The sequence below is a fragment of the Myotis yumanensis genome, unplaced genomic scaffold (assembly GCF_028538775.1).
Source record: "Myotis yumanensis isolate MYYU_CA2020_CCGP unplaced genomic scaffold, mMyoYum1.0.hap1 SCAF_2, whole genome shotgun sequence".
Classification (NCBI taxonomy): domain Eukaryota; kingdom Metazoa; phylum Chordata; class Mammalia; order Chiroptera; family Vespertilionidae; genus Myotis; species Myotis yumanensis.
Window position 1 is genome coordinate 101,037,046 of NW_027223753.1, and position 15,962 is coordinate 101,053,007.

A 15,962-nucleotide genomic window follows, 5' to 3' on the forward strand; every position below is an offset into this window, starting at 1 on the left:
GCAGGTGCCTTTCTACTCAGGAGTCTCAAAGAGGAGTGGAGAGTGTAGGGTACATGCTGGGCAGACTTCTCAAAACTGCCAGCAGCTCCCAGGGAACTGGAAACCCATTTTTCTGCAGGGTTCCAAGCAGCTGAGTGCTATGGCTGCCAGCTCTCTGGGCTGGTGAAATGTGGAGTGATGAGATGGGGGTTGGACTTTTACCCCCTGATCTCCCATCCAGGAGAGGCAAGAGAGAGAAGCAGAGGCAGTGATCTGGGTGTGGTGCTGCCCATCTTGGAGGTGCTGGAGTCTCTCTTGGCCAGCTCCCCTCCTCCATCAAAGGGCATCTGTCAAGGCCCTGACCTTGCACACCCCTTCCTCACTGAGTGCTCAGTGGCTCAGTCTGCCTGAAGAGGAGTGGAGGTGCTAAAGGTGTGTGAAGGGGGGCGCCTAAGGGTAGATGCCCACATGTATGCCTGGCAAGGTATGTGTGAGATGGTATGGGTGTCTAGGAGCTAGAAAGAGGTAAGGGGAGGATTCGGTATATGTCCCAGCAGCAGGGCAGGCCTGAGGGTCATGGAGTCTCACAGGAACACGTCCATGCCGGCCCAACCCCCAGTCCCATAACTCACTCCAGCACATCGCGGTTGAATTGCTTCTGCCTGTTGCCCAGGAACTCGCCAATCATCTGCCGGCTCAGGCCCTTGCGTTGCAACAGGAAGTGGGCTACTCCCACTGGTGTGTCTGGCACAAAGCCACGCTCAATGAGGTACTGGATGCCCTTCTCAGGCTTCCTGGGGAAGGGGGGGGGGGGGAGATAAAAGACAGGCTCAGCCGTGGCAGCTCCGGCCCCTCCAGGCTTGCTCTTACCTCTGTGGGCACTCCAAGGCACCCCAGCTGAGACCCTGACTCAGGCACCCTGTCCCATTCCCAACCTGCAACATGGGGGAACCTAGAACTTACCAGACCCTGCGCCAAGAATGGACAAGACTGGGTCAGCCACAGGAGCATAGCCATGGGTGCTAGAGCAGGGACCCTCCTCAGCTGCCCTGCACTACCCCAAACCCTGGCCCCATAACTGGCCCCTGCCCACCCACTTTATGCTCCCCACTGAGTAGAAGCTGGTGCCCCATGCTGCACCTCCAGGCAGAGTTGAACACCTTGCCCAGCACATGCTAGTCTGCCTTCTACTGTCCTCCATCCACCTACATAGAAAAAACAATCTCTAACACCTGTTGAGCACTTACTCTGTGCATCACTGTCTAAGCCAGTGATGGCGAACCTATGACACGCGTGTCAGAGGTGACACGCGAACTCATTTTTTTGGTTGATTTTTCTTTGTTAAATGGCATTTAAATATATAAAATAAATATCAAAAATATAAGTCTTTGTTTTACTATGGTTGCAAATATCAAAAAAATTTCTATATGTGACACGGCACCAGAGTTAAGTTAGGGTTTTTCAAAATGCTGACACGCCGAGCTCAAAAGGTTCGCCATCACTGGTCTAAGCACTCTATACCCACTAACTTACTTAATTCTTACACACCTCCTTGGGGTCAGCACACTTGTTACCTGTGCTGTTTAGGGGCCCAACAACCTTGTTACCTTGCCTTGTTATAAGAACTTGCTAACAGTCAGTTCCTAGAATGATGCCACAGTAAGCACTGTGAGAGGTTCTTAGGATTAGCCTCAACTTATGAGAGGAAATGGAGGCATGGCACAAGCCCTGCCTGGGCAGTGGATGAGGACTTCACAGAGGGACTAGGTGTGTCCACCTGCACAGGGAGCTGTGGGGCAGAGAAGCCCCCCAGGGGCTTGGCAGTGAGCCCAGGCAGGTCCCTCCTCCCTTTGGGCCTCCATCCTCCTATTGGTTGCGTAGTATGACATGAGCCTGGCTGAACTCACAAGGAGGTACTGGTGGTCCCAGGAGACAGGGTGAGGAGAGAGGGCCACAAATGTGATTCTTGGAGGGCAGGTGCCCTCCTCTGACACCAAAACCTGAGGAGTTGAGGAGGACTTAGGGTACACCTGGCACCCATACCAGCATGGGATAAGTCGAACCACCCACTAACTGGGGGCTGGCCATACCCATGTCCCAGTGGTCAGTATTCTGTTACCTGGGGGCATGGAGATGGCCAGTATCAACCTGCCTCCCCAATGCACAGCTCCTGGCTGACAGGAGTGTCTTGCAGATACTGGATTTCCACACACAAGCAAAAGTGAACCTCCTGCTGTAAGGTGACCCTGCTATTTTTATCCTGGATGACCACACACCCTGACCTCACCCTCAGGAGCTCGGTGGGGAGCAGCTGCCAGCCAGATGGTTCCTGGCACTAAAGTGGTGACAGAGTGGCCCTGTTCCCTCACCCCTGCCAGGGCCCCCCCACATAACTCATTCTTCCCCATGACTCTGTGGTCTCTGACGAAGAAACCCCCATACTCCAGGTCTCTCCAGCCACTTGGCAAGATGACGGTATGGTCAGGGCAGGAGCTTCCTCACCAATCCACTCCACACTGGCCTCCACAGGACCCCAGCCCATGCCTCCCTCCCTCCCTCAACTTCAAAATGAGGGGTCGCCCTGGGTCTGTGTTCCTGCATGGCAATGACTGGAGGGCTGCCCTAGGCCTCCCTGAATCACCCACCCACACCTGGCCTGCCCGGCCCCTTGATGGCCCCAATACAGTGTTCAGGTCTAAGCCCAGCCTGCTGCTGCTCCCGGGGTTGGGGCCTACTCTCCCTTCTCTGCCCTCACCCAGCCCCTCCTGTGTTTATGTGAAATGTCATGTAGCATCATGGATTTCTGGGAGACGGCATCTTCTACCCTAGAGAAGCTCCAAGTGCAATGGGAGAGGACACACTGCAGGAAGGAGCAGCTGTGCAAGGGGTCCTGGAAACACAGTTCCTTCCCAGGTCAAGCACCATGTCTCCCCTCTGTGCCAGACACCACTTGGGACAACAACAGGGAGCAGGGCCAGCCACGACTGCCCAGCCACGACTGCCCAGCACAATGGCAGGCTGCCGCCCACAGTCTGAAGAGCAAAGGAACTGAGTGATGGCCAGAGGATGTGGGGAGGGGCTCCTGCAAGTGAACTAGAGGCCTTCTCTGAGCAGGTGACACTCAGTGACCAAGGTGAGGCAATAGCAAATGTAAAGGCCCTAGGGTGGGAATGGGTTCTGCAGGACTGAGGACCAAGAGGCTGGTACAGGGTAGCTGAGAGTAAGGGCTCTGAGGCACAGGGAAAGGAGGGCAGTGTAGGGGTGAGGGTAGACCACACAGTGCTGTGTAGACCACATGAGTAATCTGGTTGTCTTCAGAGTGGGATGAGTGTGGCAGTGACAGGACCTGATGTCCATATTTAAGAAACTCTCGCTGGCTGCTCTGTAGGGAGCAAGGCCAGGCCCAAGCTAGGAGACTCCCGTAGGCCTCCAGGCAGTAGTGCACAAGGTGGGGGGACACAGATGATTTAGGACATAATTTGAGGGTAGAAATGACAATATTTGCTAGTGGATCCATATGTGAACCCAATGGCCCCAGCTTTTAGCCTGAACCACATGTGGGAGGGACTGGCTCCACCTGGAAGGTCTCACAGTGACAACGCAGGAGAGGACTCGGGACTGACTTCACCTTGACCATGACAGGAGCTCACCAAACAATAGAGAGGAAAGGCTGGTGGCAGAAGGGACAGGTAAGGAACTAGGTGGGGTGGGGAGGCCAAGCCAAGCTGAGGGGTTTCAAGGTCAGGATGAACGTGGCTGGCAAAGGGAGCCTCTGACAGGTCTTGGAGTGACCTCTCTGGCAGCATACAGCCAATGTGCTGCCTATCTGCTGGTGTTGAGTCTACCTGTTGGGACCTTGCTGGCCCTGGGCCACACTGGGCAGGGTAGTAAGGCCCCTCCTGCTTCCAGTGTCCCTCACACCAACTGTCTGCCAACAGCCTAGACCGACTTCTCCAAATCAACCAGCGCTCTCCCTCCCAGGAGCATGCCCTCACCTCTCCCCACCTTCTTCCCTCACAGTCATGCATCTCCTAAACTCTAAGGGACCTCATGAGGCTTGCAACCAGGGTAGCAATAGGCAGTGGCAGTTCATCCTGGCACACCCTCTGACCCTCTTCCCAAAGCCCCCTTTTCTCTGATTTCGTAGTGTGCCAAAGCAGACTGGCCTAGGCTCATTTCCCTAGCCCCTTCCTGTTACATGTCCCCAGCTTTAATAAACACCCTTTAACCTTCGCCTGGACTCTGTTGTGAAATTTTTCCTGCACAAAGTCAAGAAACCACACGCTAATGGCTGGCCCTACTAGGTAGACCTGCCAAGGGCCAGGCCCCCTTTCCAGTAACAATGCCACGCCAATAAATTCAAGTAAAAAAAAAAAAAAAGACTAATAGAGTGAGAAACAATCTACTGGGTGGTTGAGGGAGACTTTTTTTTCTGGCCTCTACCTGTCCACTCAGTTGGGAGTTCCCACATAAGAAAGAACACGGTATCTGCCAGGGACCAGAAAACCCCCAGGTCATCTCAGCCTCCCCCAGGAGGGCACAGGCCTGGGTCTAAGTTGATCCAGGAGCTGGCTGTATCCTGGAGCAGGTGGGGCAGACTTTTTGGACAGAGCTCAGGATAGGCTCTGACATGACCTTCCCTGCTGTTTAGCCACAACTCGCACAGGGCCAGGGCTGGTCCTTATGTGCAGTAGACCACAGGTAGGAAACAGCACCCATGGCAGATGTCAGGTGTCCAAGACTCTTAGTTCTGAGCTGAGTGATGACCAATGACCGCCAGACCACTGGCCAACCCCACAGGAACGCAACATTCCCTGTTCCTGCACTCTGGGACACACCTCTCTGAATCCCCCAGAGAGCACTTCCACTTGCACCAGGGATGGCTCAAAAGTGCCCACAAGACTCCCCCACTCTAGGAGATGAGGAAGCAGGAAAGTGTGGTAAATGTGTGTTAGTAACCACCTGGCAAGCTGGCCATGTCCTCAACCCTGGAGGGGTCAGAACCAAGCGCGTGTCTGGTAACCCCAAATCCCGGAGGTCCCGTGAAAGGAAATGATGTGAAATCTGAGGTTCAATAACCAGAGCTTTCCAACATCTCCTCCAAGGGAGTGTCTAGCTCCTTCCCCTTCAGGTTGCTACTTATGGCAGTGCTTTGAATTTGGCTACCATCAACAAATCCACAAATGACAAGTGCTGGCAAGGATATAGAGAAAAAGGAACCCTAGTACACTGCTAGTGGGAATGCAGACTGGTGCAGCCATTATGGAAAACAGCATGGAGTTTCCTAAGAAAAAAAAAATATGGAAATGCCATTTGACCCAGTGATCCCACTTCTAGGAATATATCCTAAGAAACCCAGAGCACCAATCAGAAAGAATGTATGCACCCCTATGTTCACAGCAGCACCATTTACAATAGCTAAGATCTGGAAACAGCCCAAGTGCCCATCAGTAGATGAGTGGGTGGGTAAAAAAGCTGTGGTACATTTATACCATGGAATACTATGCAGCAGTAAAAAAGGAGAATCTCTTACCCCTTGAAACAGCAGAGAGAGACCTGGAGAGTATCATGCTAAGTGAAATAAGTCAGCCAGAGAAAGACAAGTATCGCATGATTGCATTCATATGTGGAATCTAAGTAACAAAATAAACTGATGAACCGAGTGGATCCAGAGGTGTGGAAGCATGAAGCAAAGTGGGGAATCTCAGCGGGAAGGCAGGGGAGGGTGGATGAGTAGGAGGTAATCAACCAAAAACCTTGTATACATATATGCATAACCCATGAACACAGACAATAGGGTGCTGAAGGCCTGGGGTGGGGAGCAGGGGCAGGCTGAAGGGGATCAATGGGGAAAAAAGGGGGACAGATGTAATACTTTAAACAGTAAAGATTTATTAAAAATAAATGTAAGAACTAAAAACAAACAAAAAAGAATAATAGCCTGCTTTAAATGCCAGTCTCTGTCCTTTGTTCTGCTCTCACGACTTCCCCTATACCACCTTTCCAGAACTCATGGCGGGTGGCAGCCCCTCAATAGACCCCGCTCACACTCCTCCCAAAGGGCTTCATGCTGGCTGGGACTTCTGCCAGCACAAGTTTATCTGTGTCCTCCCTTCCCTGACACGTGCCTCCAAGTCCAGGCTGCACACAGACTGCATCACGCTCTTGCTCAGATCACCCAGAGAAAAATATCCAAACCCTGGAGCCTGCTGCTCACAGCTAGGCATGGCATTACACATTGCATCAACCTTTGCACAAGTTTCCTGAGCATCTGCTGTGCACTGGTCACTGTTCTAGGTGTTGATAGGGCTCCAAACTCTTTAGAGAAGCCCCTTGTTCTTCCCTGCTCAGCCTGTTAGTGTCTGCTCTCCCCACAAACCTGTTCACCAAGCTCCCATCTCCCCGCCCAACAGCACTGGCTCTCCCAGGCACTGTTACAGAGCCACCCATTGGTGCTCAAGGAGACACGTGGGCATGAGAGGAAGGCCTTGCCAAGGTCCCTTGGGTGTTAATGCCCCACCCTCCTCTTCCCTGCAGGGCCGGCAGGCACTCACTTGTTGAAGAGGTTGAGACCAATGCGATAGTGCCTCTTACGGATGACATCGTTGCTGAAGGCAGGTGAATCCCAGCTGTTGCGGGTCTCCTTGTGGTAGGTCTGCTTGCTGAGCGTCTGCTCCCGCAGGCTGTCGCGGGATGACGACTCAGAGCTGCAGTTGATGGTGTCATTGGAATTGGAAGTGCTGTTGATGCTGTCGTTGTCCCCATCTGAGTAGTCTGACTCAGACTTGCTCTGCCTGTTGGCTGAGCCATTGATGGCCAGGTGGCTATCGAGGGGCCTGGAAGGCCGGGCTCGCAACTCTGGCTCCTCCCGGGGCAGGCCCTTAGGGGGGCCACAGTGGGGGCCGGGCTTGGGGCTGCCCTGCTGCCCACTGAGACTGCGCTCATAGGCACTCTTCCTCTTGAGTGAGCCACGTTCCGAGCGGTCGCTGAGGTCCACTGAGCTGTCGCTGGGAGGCTCGATGGTGAGCAGTGGGAGGTGCTCCACCCGCAGCCGCTGCTCCTGCTGCTCAAGCGACGGTGTGCTCTGGCAGCTTGTGTCTGTGTCCCCCTTGTCATCCTTGTGAGCCAGGGCCCAGTAGTCCTGGGCGGCACCCCCAGCCCGCAGTTGCAGGTCTAACTCAGCACTGGATGACCGGTGCCCCACCTGGGAGAGGGGCAGAGGTGGTGACAATTCCTCCTCATCAATATACAGGGTGACGTCACTGTACGAGGCTGTCATCTCATCCAGTTTGTGGTGGTCCACAGTGTGCAGGGCTGCCTGGGGCTCAGTGTCCCGGGCTCGCCCTGTGTCAGGGACTGGCGTTTCCTCAGCATGAAGGCTGCGGCAGTTGAGGGCATCGTCGATGGATTCGGCCAGGGATTTCACTTGCCGGGAGAAGGCATCCTCCAGCTCAGTGATGGCATCTGCGAAATCACTGGATGGGGCTGAAGACTTGAGGGATGGTGGCTCACCAAAGTCACTGCCCTCAGATGGCACCAGGGCCCCTAGCTGAGAGCCGTCATCGGTCACTGAGACCTGCTTCCCTTCAAAGTAGGAGCTGTGCATCTTCTCAGGCCCTTCAAAGGAGAACTGCATCCTCATGTTGGACAGCACAATCCGGCGGGACATACGGTTCTCCGACATGGAGCTGCGCAGGCGCTCAAAATTCTTGTTCATCTGGTACTGGCGGAAGGCTGTCTGGATGGTGCGGGCTGCATGGCGGGTCACAAGGCGTCCCCCATACTTCCGTTCTAGCATCTCCACCTGGAGGGAGAAGCAGAGGAGAGTGGAGACATTCCCAAGTGCTGGAGTAGCACATTTCCTACCAGCAGTCATTCCCTCCCCAGGCCATAGCGGCCCCATCTGGGAAGGCTTTAGCACATCCCAAAGCTGCTTAAAAGAACCACTGGTGCATGCTGATATGCAAAATCTGGGTTCTAAGGTTAAATAAGATGGAGAAACACCATGTTAAAGTTAAAGCAAGTATGTTCCCTGTGGACTTCTCAGAACCTTTAAAAAGTGGTGATTTCCCACACTTCTTTAGCCACAGAAGCCTTGGCCCTTGCACATCTTTTGGTATGCAGTTTAACACAACTTTGGAAATGTTGGAAGAGAGGAAGGCAGCACCTCCAGAGAGAAGGAACCAGAGGCATGGGCAAATTAAAAGACCTGCCAGCCCTGGCCAGTGTTTCTCAATGGTTAGAGCATCGGCCTGCACACTGAAGGGTTGTGGGGTTAATTCCTGGTCAAGGGCAGGTTTGATCCCCACCCCAGTTGGGGTACATGTGGGGCGCAACCGATCGATGTGTCTTTCTCACACTGATGTTTCTCTCTCCCTCTCCCTCCCTTCTACTCTTCTAAAAATCAGTGGAAAAAAATATCCTCAGGTGAGGATTAACAAACTAACAAATGACCTGCCAAAGATCTTGGTGAGGTTCTGGACACTGAGCATAGGCTTAGGTTTCCAGCCTTGCTTCCTTTCTGTGGCACTGCCAGTGCACTCTTGCTGGCCTGGAGGAGTCACTAAATTTTAGGGAGGCCTGAGAGAATCGTCAAGCTTAGGAGGTTTCTAGGCCAGATGCCTGGGTTCTAACCCTGGCCCTGCTCAGAAATGTGTTGATCACTCAATGAAACTGAGGCAAGTGTCTAACACATGCCAAGCTCAGGGACATTTGGGGCTAAAAGATCCTGAAGTATATTCCTGGAAGGTGTTGACAAATTAAGAGGTTCCCAAGTCCCCTCACTATACAGACAAGGAAACTGAGGCCCAGAGGAGAGAAGCTCTCACTCTTTGGAACCACAGGCCCTGACAGCCCTTCTCCTTGAGTTAGGAGATGGGGCAGTGCTGCAGGCAGGTGAGAGAGACTGGGACTTGCTGAAGTCCTGAAACTCATGCCAGTCCACTGTGACCTAGGACAGTGAGCAGTGCACCCTGCTCACCCAGGTTCCACCTGCCTACTCGATGTGAGCACTACACCAAAACTGGTAACACAGAGACAGATCACTACTCTCAAGAAGCAAAGAGTTGACTAGGATTAAAAATGGCAGCAGAGTAAGTGGATGCTGCATGGACATGCTCCCAGGAACAAACTGGAATTAAAACTAAAATACAGAAAAACTTCCTGAACAATCAACGGAAGACTCCCAGGAGAGAACCTGATATCCGAGGACCAAAAGTGGAGACCGCATAGAGACTGCTAAGAGGGGTGGAGGCGTGAAAGGGCTGGCCAGGTGCCCACAGACAGCAACTGAAGTTCCGGAGAGATATATCAGCTGTGGGGGGTTGCCACTGAGACCTCTGGGATTTAATCCCCTAGCTGGGCTCCCTAGCAGAAAGCACCAGAACGGAGAAGGGTACCCACATAATATCTGGGTGTGAAAAGCAGGGTTGCTGTCTGCTAGGGAGTGACAGCTAAAAATTCAGGCACCCTCTAAAGCGACAATGCACAAAATTCCCTGTGGAGTCACCCACCTTGTGCTCTGGTGGAGGGAAGGCAGAGTAGTCTGGGCTGTGTGAGCAGAAGCCAGGATTGGGGACTCAGGAGATAGAGCTAAGAAGGCAGACACCCCAAGTTTCCTGTGCTGAGTCATTCCCTCACCCAGTGGAAGACATCTTTCCCACACAGACATTTGCCTTGCCTGGAGAGAAGACAGTTGACCCACCCTACTTGAAAACAATTTGCCCTAAGGCCACCTAAGAGATGAATATAACAATTAGCATCCAGGTAGAAGTAACTGTCCCACCCTATAGAAAAAAAACTGTTATCACAACTGAGGATGATTGCCTGAGGGCAATTCAAGTTGGAATCCTAACAGTCTAGGAAGAGGTGATCTCTGGAGGCTTTGAGTCTTTGCCTGATCTAATAAGTCAGAAACAGTGTTTGACACTGTCCTGCATTAGAGATTGAGAGGTGTAGAGGGTCTACCTAATACATAGTCACAAACCCAAACAGACAGCCAAATGAGGGGACAAAGAAACAACCCCACAAAAAAAGACCAAGAGAATTCTCCAGAAGAAGAGATAAATGAAGCAGAGATAAGAAATTTATTTGAAATGGAGTTCAGAGTAATGATGGTAAAGATGCTCAACAGCATGTAAAAAGATATAATAACTATGACAAAAGAACAGTCTGAGATAAAGGATGACATAACACAAATAAAGAACGCATTGGAAAGAATACGCAGCAGATTAGGTGAAGCTGAAGATCGAATTAGTGAATTAGAAGACAAGAGTTGAAAAAAATCAGAGAACCAAAAAGAAAAAACAATTAAAAAACAGGAGGACACCTTAAGGGAGCTGTGGGATAATGTGAAACGTAACCATATTCGACCAGCAGGTGTGTCAGAGAGGCAGGAAGAGAGAAAGAGATAGAGAACATGTTTGAAGAAATAATGGCAGAAAACTTCCCTAATCTGGTGAAGGAAAAAGTCACACAAGTTCAGGAGAAACAGAGAGTGCCAAACAAGAAGAACTCAAACAGGCCCATGCGCAGAGACACATTGTAATTAAAATGCCAAAAATTAAAGATAAAGAGAGAATCTTAAAGGTAGCAAGAGAAAATCAAACTGTTACCTACAAAGGAGCTCCCATAAGGCTGACACCTGATTTCTCATCAGAAACTCTACAGGCGAGAAGGGAATGGCATGAAGTACTCAAGATAATGGAAAGCAAGGACCTGAAACCAAGATTACTATATCCAACAATGCTATCATTCAAAATAGACGGTCAAATAAAGAGCTTCCCAGATCAAAAAAAAAAAAAGCTAAAGGAGTACATTGCCACCAATCCAGAATTACAAGAAATGCTAAAGGGACTGCTGTAATAAGAAGGAACAGAGAGAGAAATCTAGGCATACAGAATTAAAGTGGCAATAAATAAGTTCCTAATCAATAATAACCCTAAATGTAAATGGATTAAATGTTCCAATAAAAGGTACAGGGTAGCTGAATGGATACAAAAACATGACCCAACTATATGCTGTCTATAGGACCCACCTCAGAACAAAAGACACACACACAATGAGAGTGAAGGAATAGAAAAAAAAGTTTTCATGTAAATGGAAAAGAAAAAAATACTCATATCTGACAAAATAGACTTTAAAATGAAGGCCATCACAAGAGACAACAAAGGTCACTACATAATACTAAAGGGATCGATCCAACAAGAGGATATAACCCTGGTAAACAAATATGTACCCAATATAGGAGCACCTAAATTTATAAGAAAAAACAACAGCAACAACAAACTTTTGGAGGATTTTAACAGAGAGATTGACAACAATAGAATCATAGTAGGGGACTTTAACACCCTGCTGACTTCATTGGATAGATCTTCCAGACAAAAACTTAACAAGGAGCTGAAACCGGTTTGGCTCAGTGGATAGAGCGTAGGCCTGCAGACTGAAAGGTCCCAGGTTCGATTCCGGTCAAGGGCATGTACCTGGGTTGCGGGCACATCCCCAGTGGGGGGTGTGCAGGAGGCAGCTGATCGATGTTTCTCTCTCATCGATGTTTCTAACTCTCTATCTCTCTCCCTTCCTCTCTGTAAAAAATCAATAAAATATATTTAAAAAAAAAACCAAAAAACTTAACAAGGAAACTGTGATTCTAAAGGACACACTGGATCAGATAGATTTAATTGACATTTACAGAACATTTCACCCCAAAGCAGCAGAATATACATTCTTCTCAAGTGCACATTGATCATTCACAAAGATAGACTACATGTTAGGATACAAAGCAATTCTCTAAAAGTTCAAGAAGACTGAAATCATAGCAAACATCTTCTCAGATCACAGTGGAATGAAATTAGAAATCAACTATAGTAAAAACACCCCAAAACATTCAAATACATGGAGGCTAAATAGCATTTTATTAAACAATGAATGGGTTACCAACGAGAGCAAGAAATAAAAAATTTCCTGGAAACAAATGAAAATGAACACACAACAACCCAAAATCTCTGGGACATAGCAAAAGCAGTCCTGAGAGGGAAGTTTACAGCACTATAGGCATACCTCAAAAAACAAGAAAAATCAGCAATATACTATTTAACCCTACAACTTAAAGAACTATAAAGAGAATGTGGGGAAGCATGAGATGGGGCTGGCCAGCAAGAGAAAAACAAGAAAAGGCCAGAGTAAGTAGAAGGAAGATTGGAGCAGAAATAAATAACATAGACACTAAAAAAACAATACCAAAAAAATCAGTGAAACCAAGAGCTGGCTCTTTGAAAGGATAAACAAAATTGATGAATCTGGATTATGATTTATCATTATCCAGATTCATCAAGAAACAGAGACTCCCCTCCTCTCTCTTAACATATTCTTGGGTGAGAATTTAAAAAAAAAAAAAAAGAAGAGAAAATTTTCATTGATGCACAGTAAGCAAATTATAGTTTGATAAGATTGGAGAGCATATATTGTTACTAGGGTATTATTCTGTATGCATTATGTCTTTACATATATTTAACTCTGTATTTAATTCTAGAGTAGAAGAGTGGCCCTGCACAATGTCTTGCAGCTGCAAGTGCATGTCATTTGATGGACAGCAGGAGAATTCTGCCCCTCTGGTATCAGGAAATATATACCAAAGACATTCTGAAACCCTGAACCTTTTCCCATAAAAAAGAGGTTTGTTTGTAAAATGGGGACTCTACCCATAATAAATGAACTATAGGTACTGCCAGTTTAGGCTTATTCATGAATTTGGATCTACAAAGAGAAGATTTTTGTTGACAAGGTTATATGTATACACATAATCTTTCTTATTATTAATTGGTAGAAATCCTGTGTTTTCTGCAAAGAACGTAATACTCACTAAATAAAACTGTAAAAATTTAAAAAAAGGAAACAAACAGCGAGGACCCAAATAAATAAAATCAGAAATGAAAATGGAGAAGTAACCACTGATACCACAGAAATACAAAGGATTGTAGGAAAATACTATGAACAACTATATGCCAACAAACTGGACAATGTGGATGAAATGGAAAAATTCCCAGAAAAACACAAATTCCCAAAATTGGATCAGGAGAAATCAGAAAACCTGAATAGGTCAATAACAATTGATGAAATAGAAGCAGTAATAAAAAAAACTCCCAGCAAACAAAAGCCCGGGTACAGATGGCTTCACAGGGGAGTTTTACCAAACATTCAAAGAACTAACACCTACACCTCAAACTATTCAAAAAAATCCAAGAGGAAGGAACACTTCCAAGCTCTTTTTATGAGGCTAGCATTATCCTAATCTCAAAACCAGATAAAGACACTACGAAGAAAGAGAATTACAGGCCAATATCCCTGATGGACATAGATGCTAAAATCCTCAACAAAATATTAGCAAATCACATCCAGCAATATATTAAAAAGGTCATACACCATGACCAAGTGGGATTTATTCCAGGGATGCAAGGCTGGTACAATATTTTCAAATCAATAAACGTGATTCATCACATAAACAAATTGAAAGACAAAAATCACATGATCATATCAATAGATGCAGAAAAAGCATTTGACAAAATCCAACACCCATTTTTGATAAAAAAAAACTCTCAGCAAAGTGAGAATAGAGGGAGCATATCTCAACATGATAAAGGCCATACATGACAAACCTACAGTCAACATCATACTCAATGGGCAAAAACTAAAAGCATTTCCCTTAAGAACAGGACTAAGACAGGAATGTCTGCTTTTACCACTCTTATTCAACATAGTACTAGAAGTCCTAGCCACAGTGATCAGACAAGAAGAAAGAAAAGGCATCCAAATTGGAAAGGAGGAAGTAAAACTCTCATTATTCGCAGATGACATGATACTGTACATAGAAAACCCTAAAGACTCCACCAAAAACTATTAGATTTAATAAATGAATTTGGCAATGTAGCAGGATACAAAATCAACACCCAAAAATCTATGGCTTTTTTATGCACCAATAATGAATTCTTAGAAAGAGAAACTAAACAGTTTCATTTACCATTGCAACAAAAAAAAAATTAAGATACTTAGGAATAAACTTAACCAAGGAGAAAAAAGACCTGTACTCAGAAAACTACAGGACATTGTAAAAAGAGATAGAAGAAGATATAAAAAAGTGGAAGAATATACTGTATTCATAGATTGGTAGAATCAACATCATTAAAATGTCCATACTACACAAAGCAATCTACAGATTCAATGCCATCCCTATTAAAATACCAACAGCATATTTCACAGACCTAGAACAAATATTCCAAAAATTTAATGGGATCAAAAAATAGCTGTAGCAATTTTGAGAAAGAAAAACAAAGTTGGAGGAATCACAATACCAGATTTCAAGTTATACTACAAAGCCACTGTAATCAAAACAGTCTGGTACTGACACAAGAATAGGCATATAGATCAATGGAACAGAACAGAGAACCCAGAAATTGACCCAAGCCATTATGCTCAATTAATATTTGACAATGGAAGCAAGAGCATACAATGGAGTTAAGAGAGTCTCTTCAATAAATGGTGTTGGAGTTCCTTCTTTTTAACAGCAGCATAGTCAATGAAGGAAAAATACCACATGATCTCACTCATTCATGGATAATAAAGACCATTACAAACTTCTGAACAATAATAGATACAGAGGCAGAGCTGCCTCAAACTGATTGTCAAACTGCAGTGGGAAGGCCAGAGAGAGTTGGGGGGCAGGAGGGAGGGGAGTAAGAGATCAACCGAAGGACTTGTATGCATGCATATAAGCATAACTAATGGACATAAGACACTGGGGGGTAAGGGAGGGTAGGGGTTTGTCAAGGGCGGGGGGGAAAAAAGGACACTTATGTAATACCCTTTGTAATACTTTAAGCGAAAAATAAAAAAATAAATAAATAAATAAATAAATGGTGTTGGGAAAATTGGACAGATACATGCAAAAAAGAGAGAAAATAGACCACCAATTACACCATACACAAGAATAAACTCAAAATGGATAAAAGAGCCCTAACCGGTTTGGCTCAGTGGATAGAGCGTTGGCCTGAGGACTGAAGGGTCCCAGGTTCGATTCCAGTCAAGGACATGTACCCGGGTTGCGGTCACATCCCTAGTAGGGGGCGTGCAAGAGGCAGCTGAATTGATGTTTCTCTCTCATCGATGTTTCTAACTCTCTATCCCTCTCCCTCTCCCTTCCTCTCTGTAAGAAATCAATAAAATATACTTAAAAAATGGATAAAAGATTTAAATGTAAATGGTGAAACCATAAAAATCCTAGAAAAAACCACAGGCAGCAAAATTTCAGACATCTCTTGTAGCAATATGTTTATAGATACATCTCCTAGGGCAAAGGAAACTAAGGAGAAAACAAACAAATGAGATTACAGCAAAATTAAAAGCTTCTGCAGAGCAAAAGAAACCATCAACAAAATAAAAAGAGAGCCCACTGGGAAAACATATTTGACAATGATACATCTGACAAAGGGTTAATATCCAAAATATATAAGGAACTTATACAATTTAACAAAAGGAAGACAAACAATGGGCAAAGGACCTAAACAGACACTTATCCAAAGAGGACATAGAGATATATGAAAAAATGACATATGAAAAAATGCTCAAAGTCACTAATCATCTGAGAGATGCAAATCAAAATGACAATGAGGTATCACCTCACACCTGTCAGAATGGCTACCATCAACAAATCAACAAATGACAAGTGCTGGCAAAGATGTAAAGAAAAGAGAACCCTAGTACACTGCTGGTGGGAAAGCAGACTGGTGCAATCATTATGGAAAACACTATGGAGTTTCCTCAAAAAATGGAACTGCCATTTGACCCAGTGATCCCACTTCTAGGAATATATCCTAAGAAACCCGAAGCACCAGTCAGAAAGAATGTATGCACCCCTATGTTCACAGCAGCACCATTTACAATAGCTAAGATCTGGAAACAGCCCAAGTGCCCATCAGTAGATGAGTGGGTGG

The 15,962-nt window shown here is 46.7% G+C and overlaps 1 protein-coding gene across 9 annotated transcripts in view; it reads right to left on the reverse strand.

Moving 5' to 3' along the window:
• Positions 1-15,962, reverse strand: part of IQSEC1 (IQ motif and Sec7 domain ArfGEF 1) — a 189,316-nt gene that overhangs the window by 27,062 nt on the left and 146,292 nt on the right. For all 9 annotated transcript variants that reach the window (XM_070405880.1, XM_070405876.1, XM_070405873.1 and 6 more), the window contains exons 3-4: positions 6,534-7,783; positions 612-773 (exon numbers count right to left, since the gene is read on the reverse strand). In XM_070405880.1, coding sequence (XP_070261981.1) covers positions 612-773; positions 6,534-7,777 — 1,406 coding nt within the window. In that variant the 5' untranslated portion in view covers positions 7,778-7,783. The remainder of the gene's footprint in view (positions 1-611; positions 774-6,533; positions 7,784-15,962) is intronic.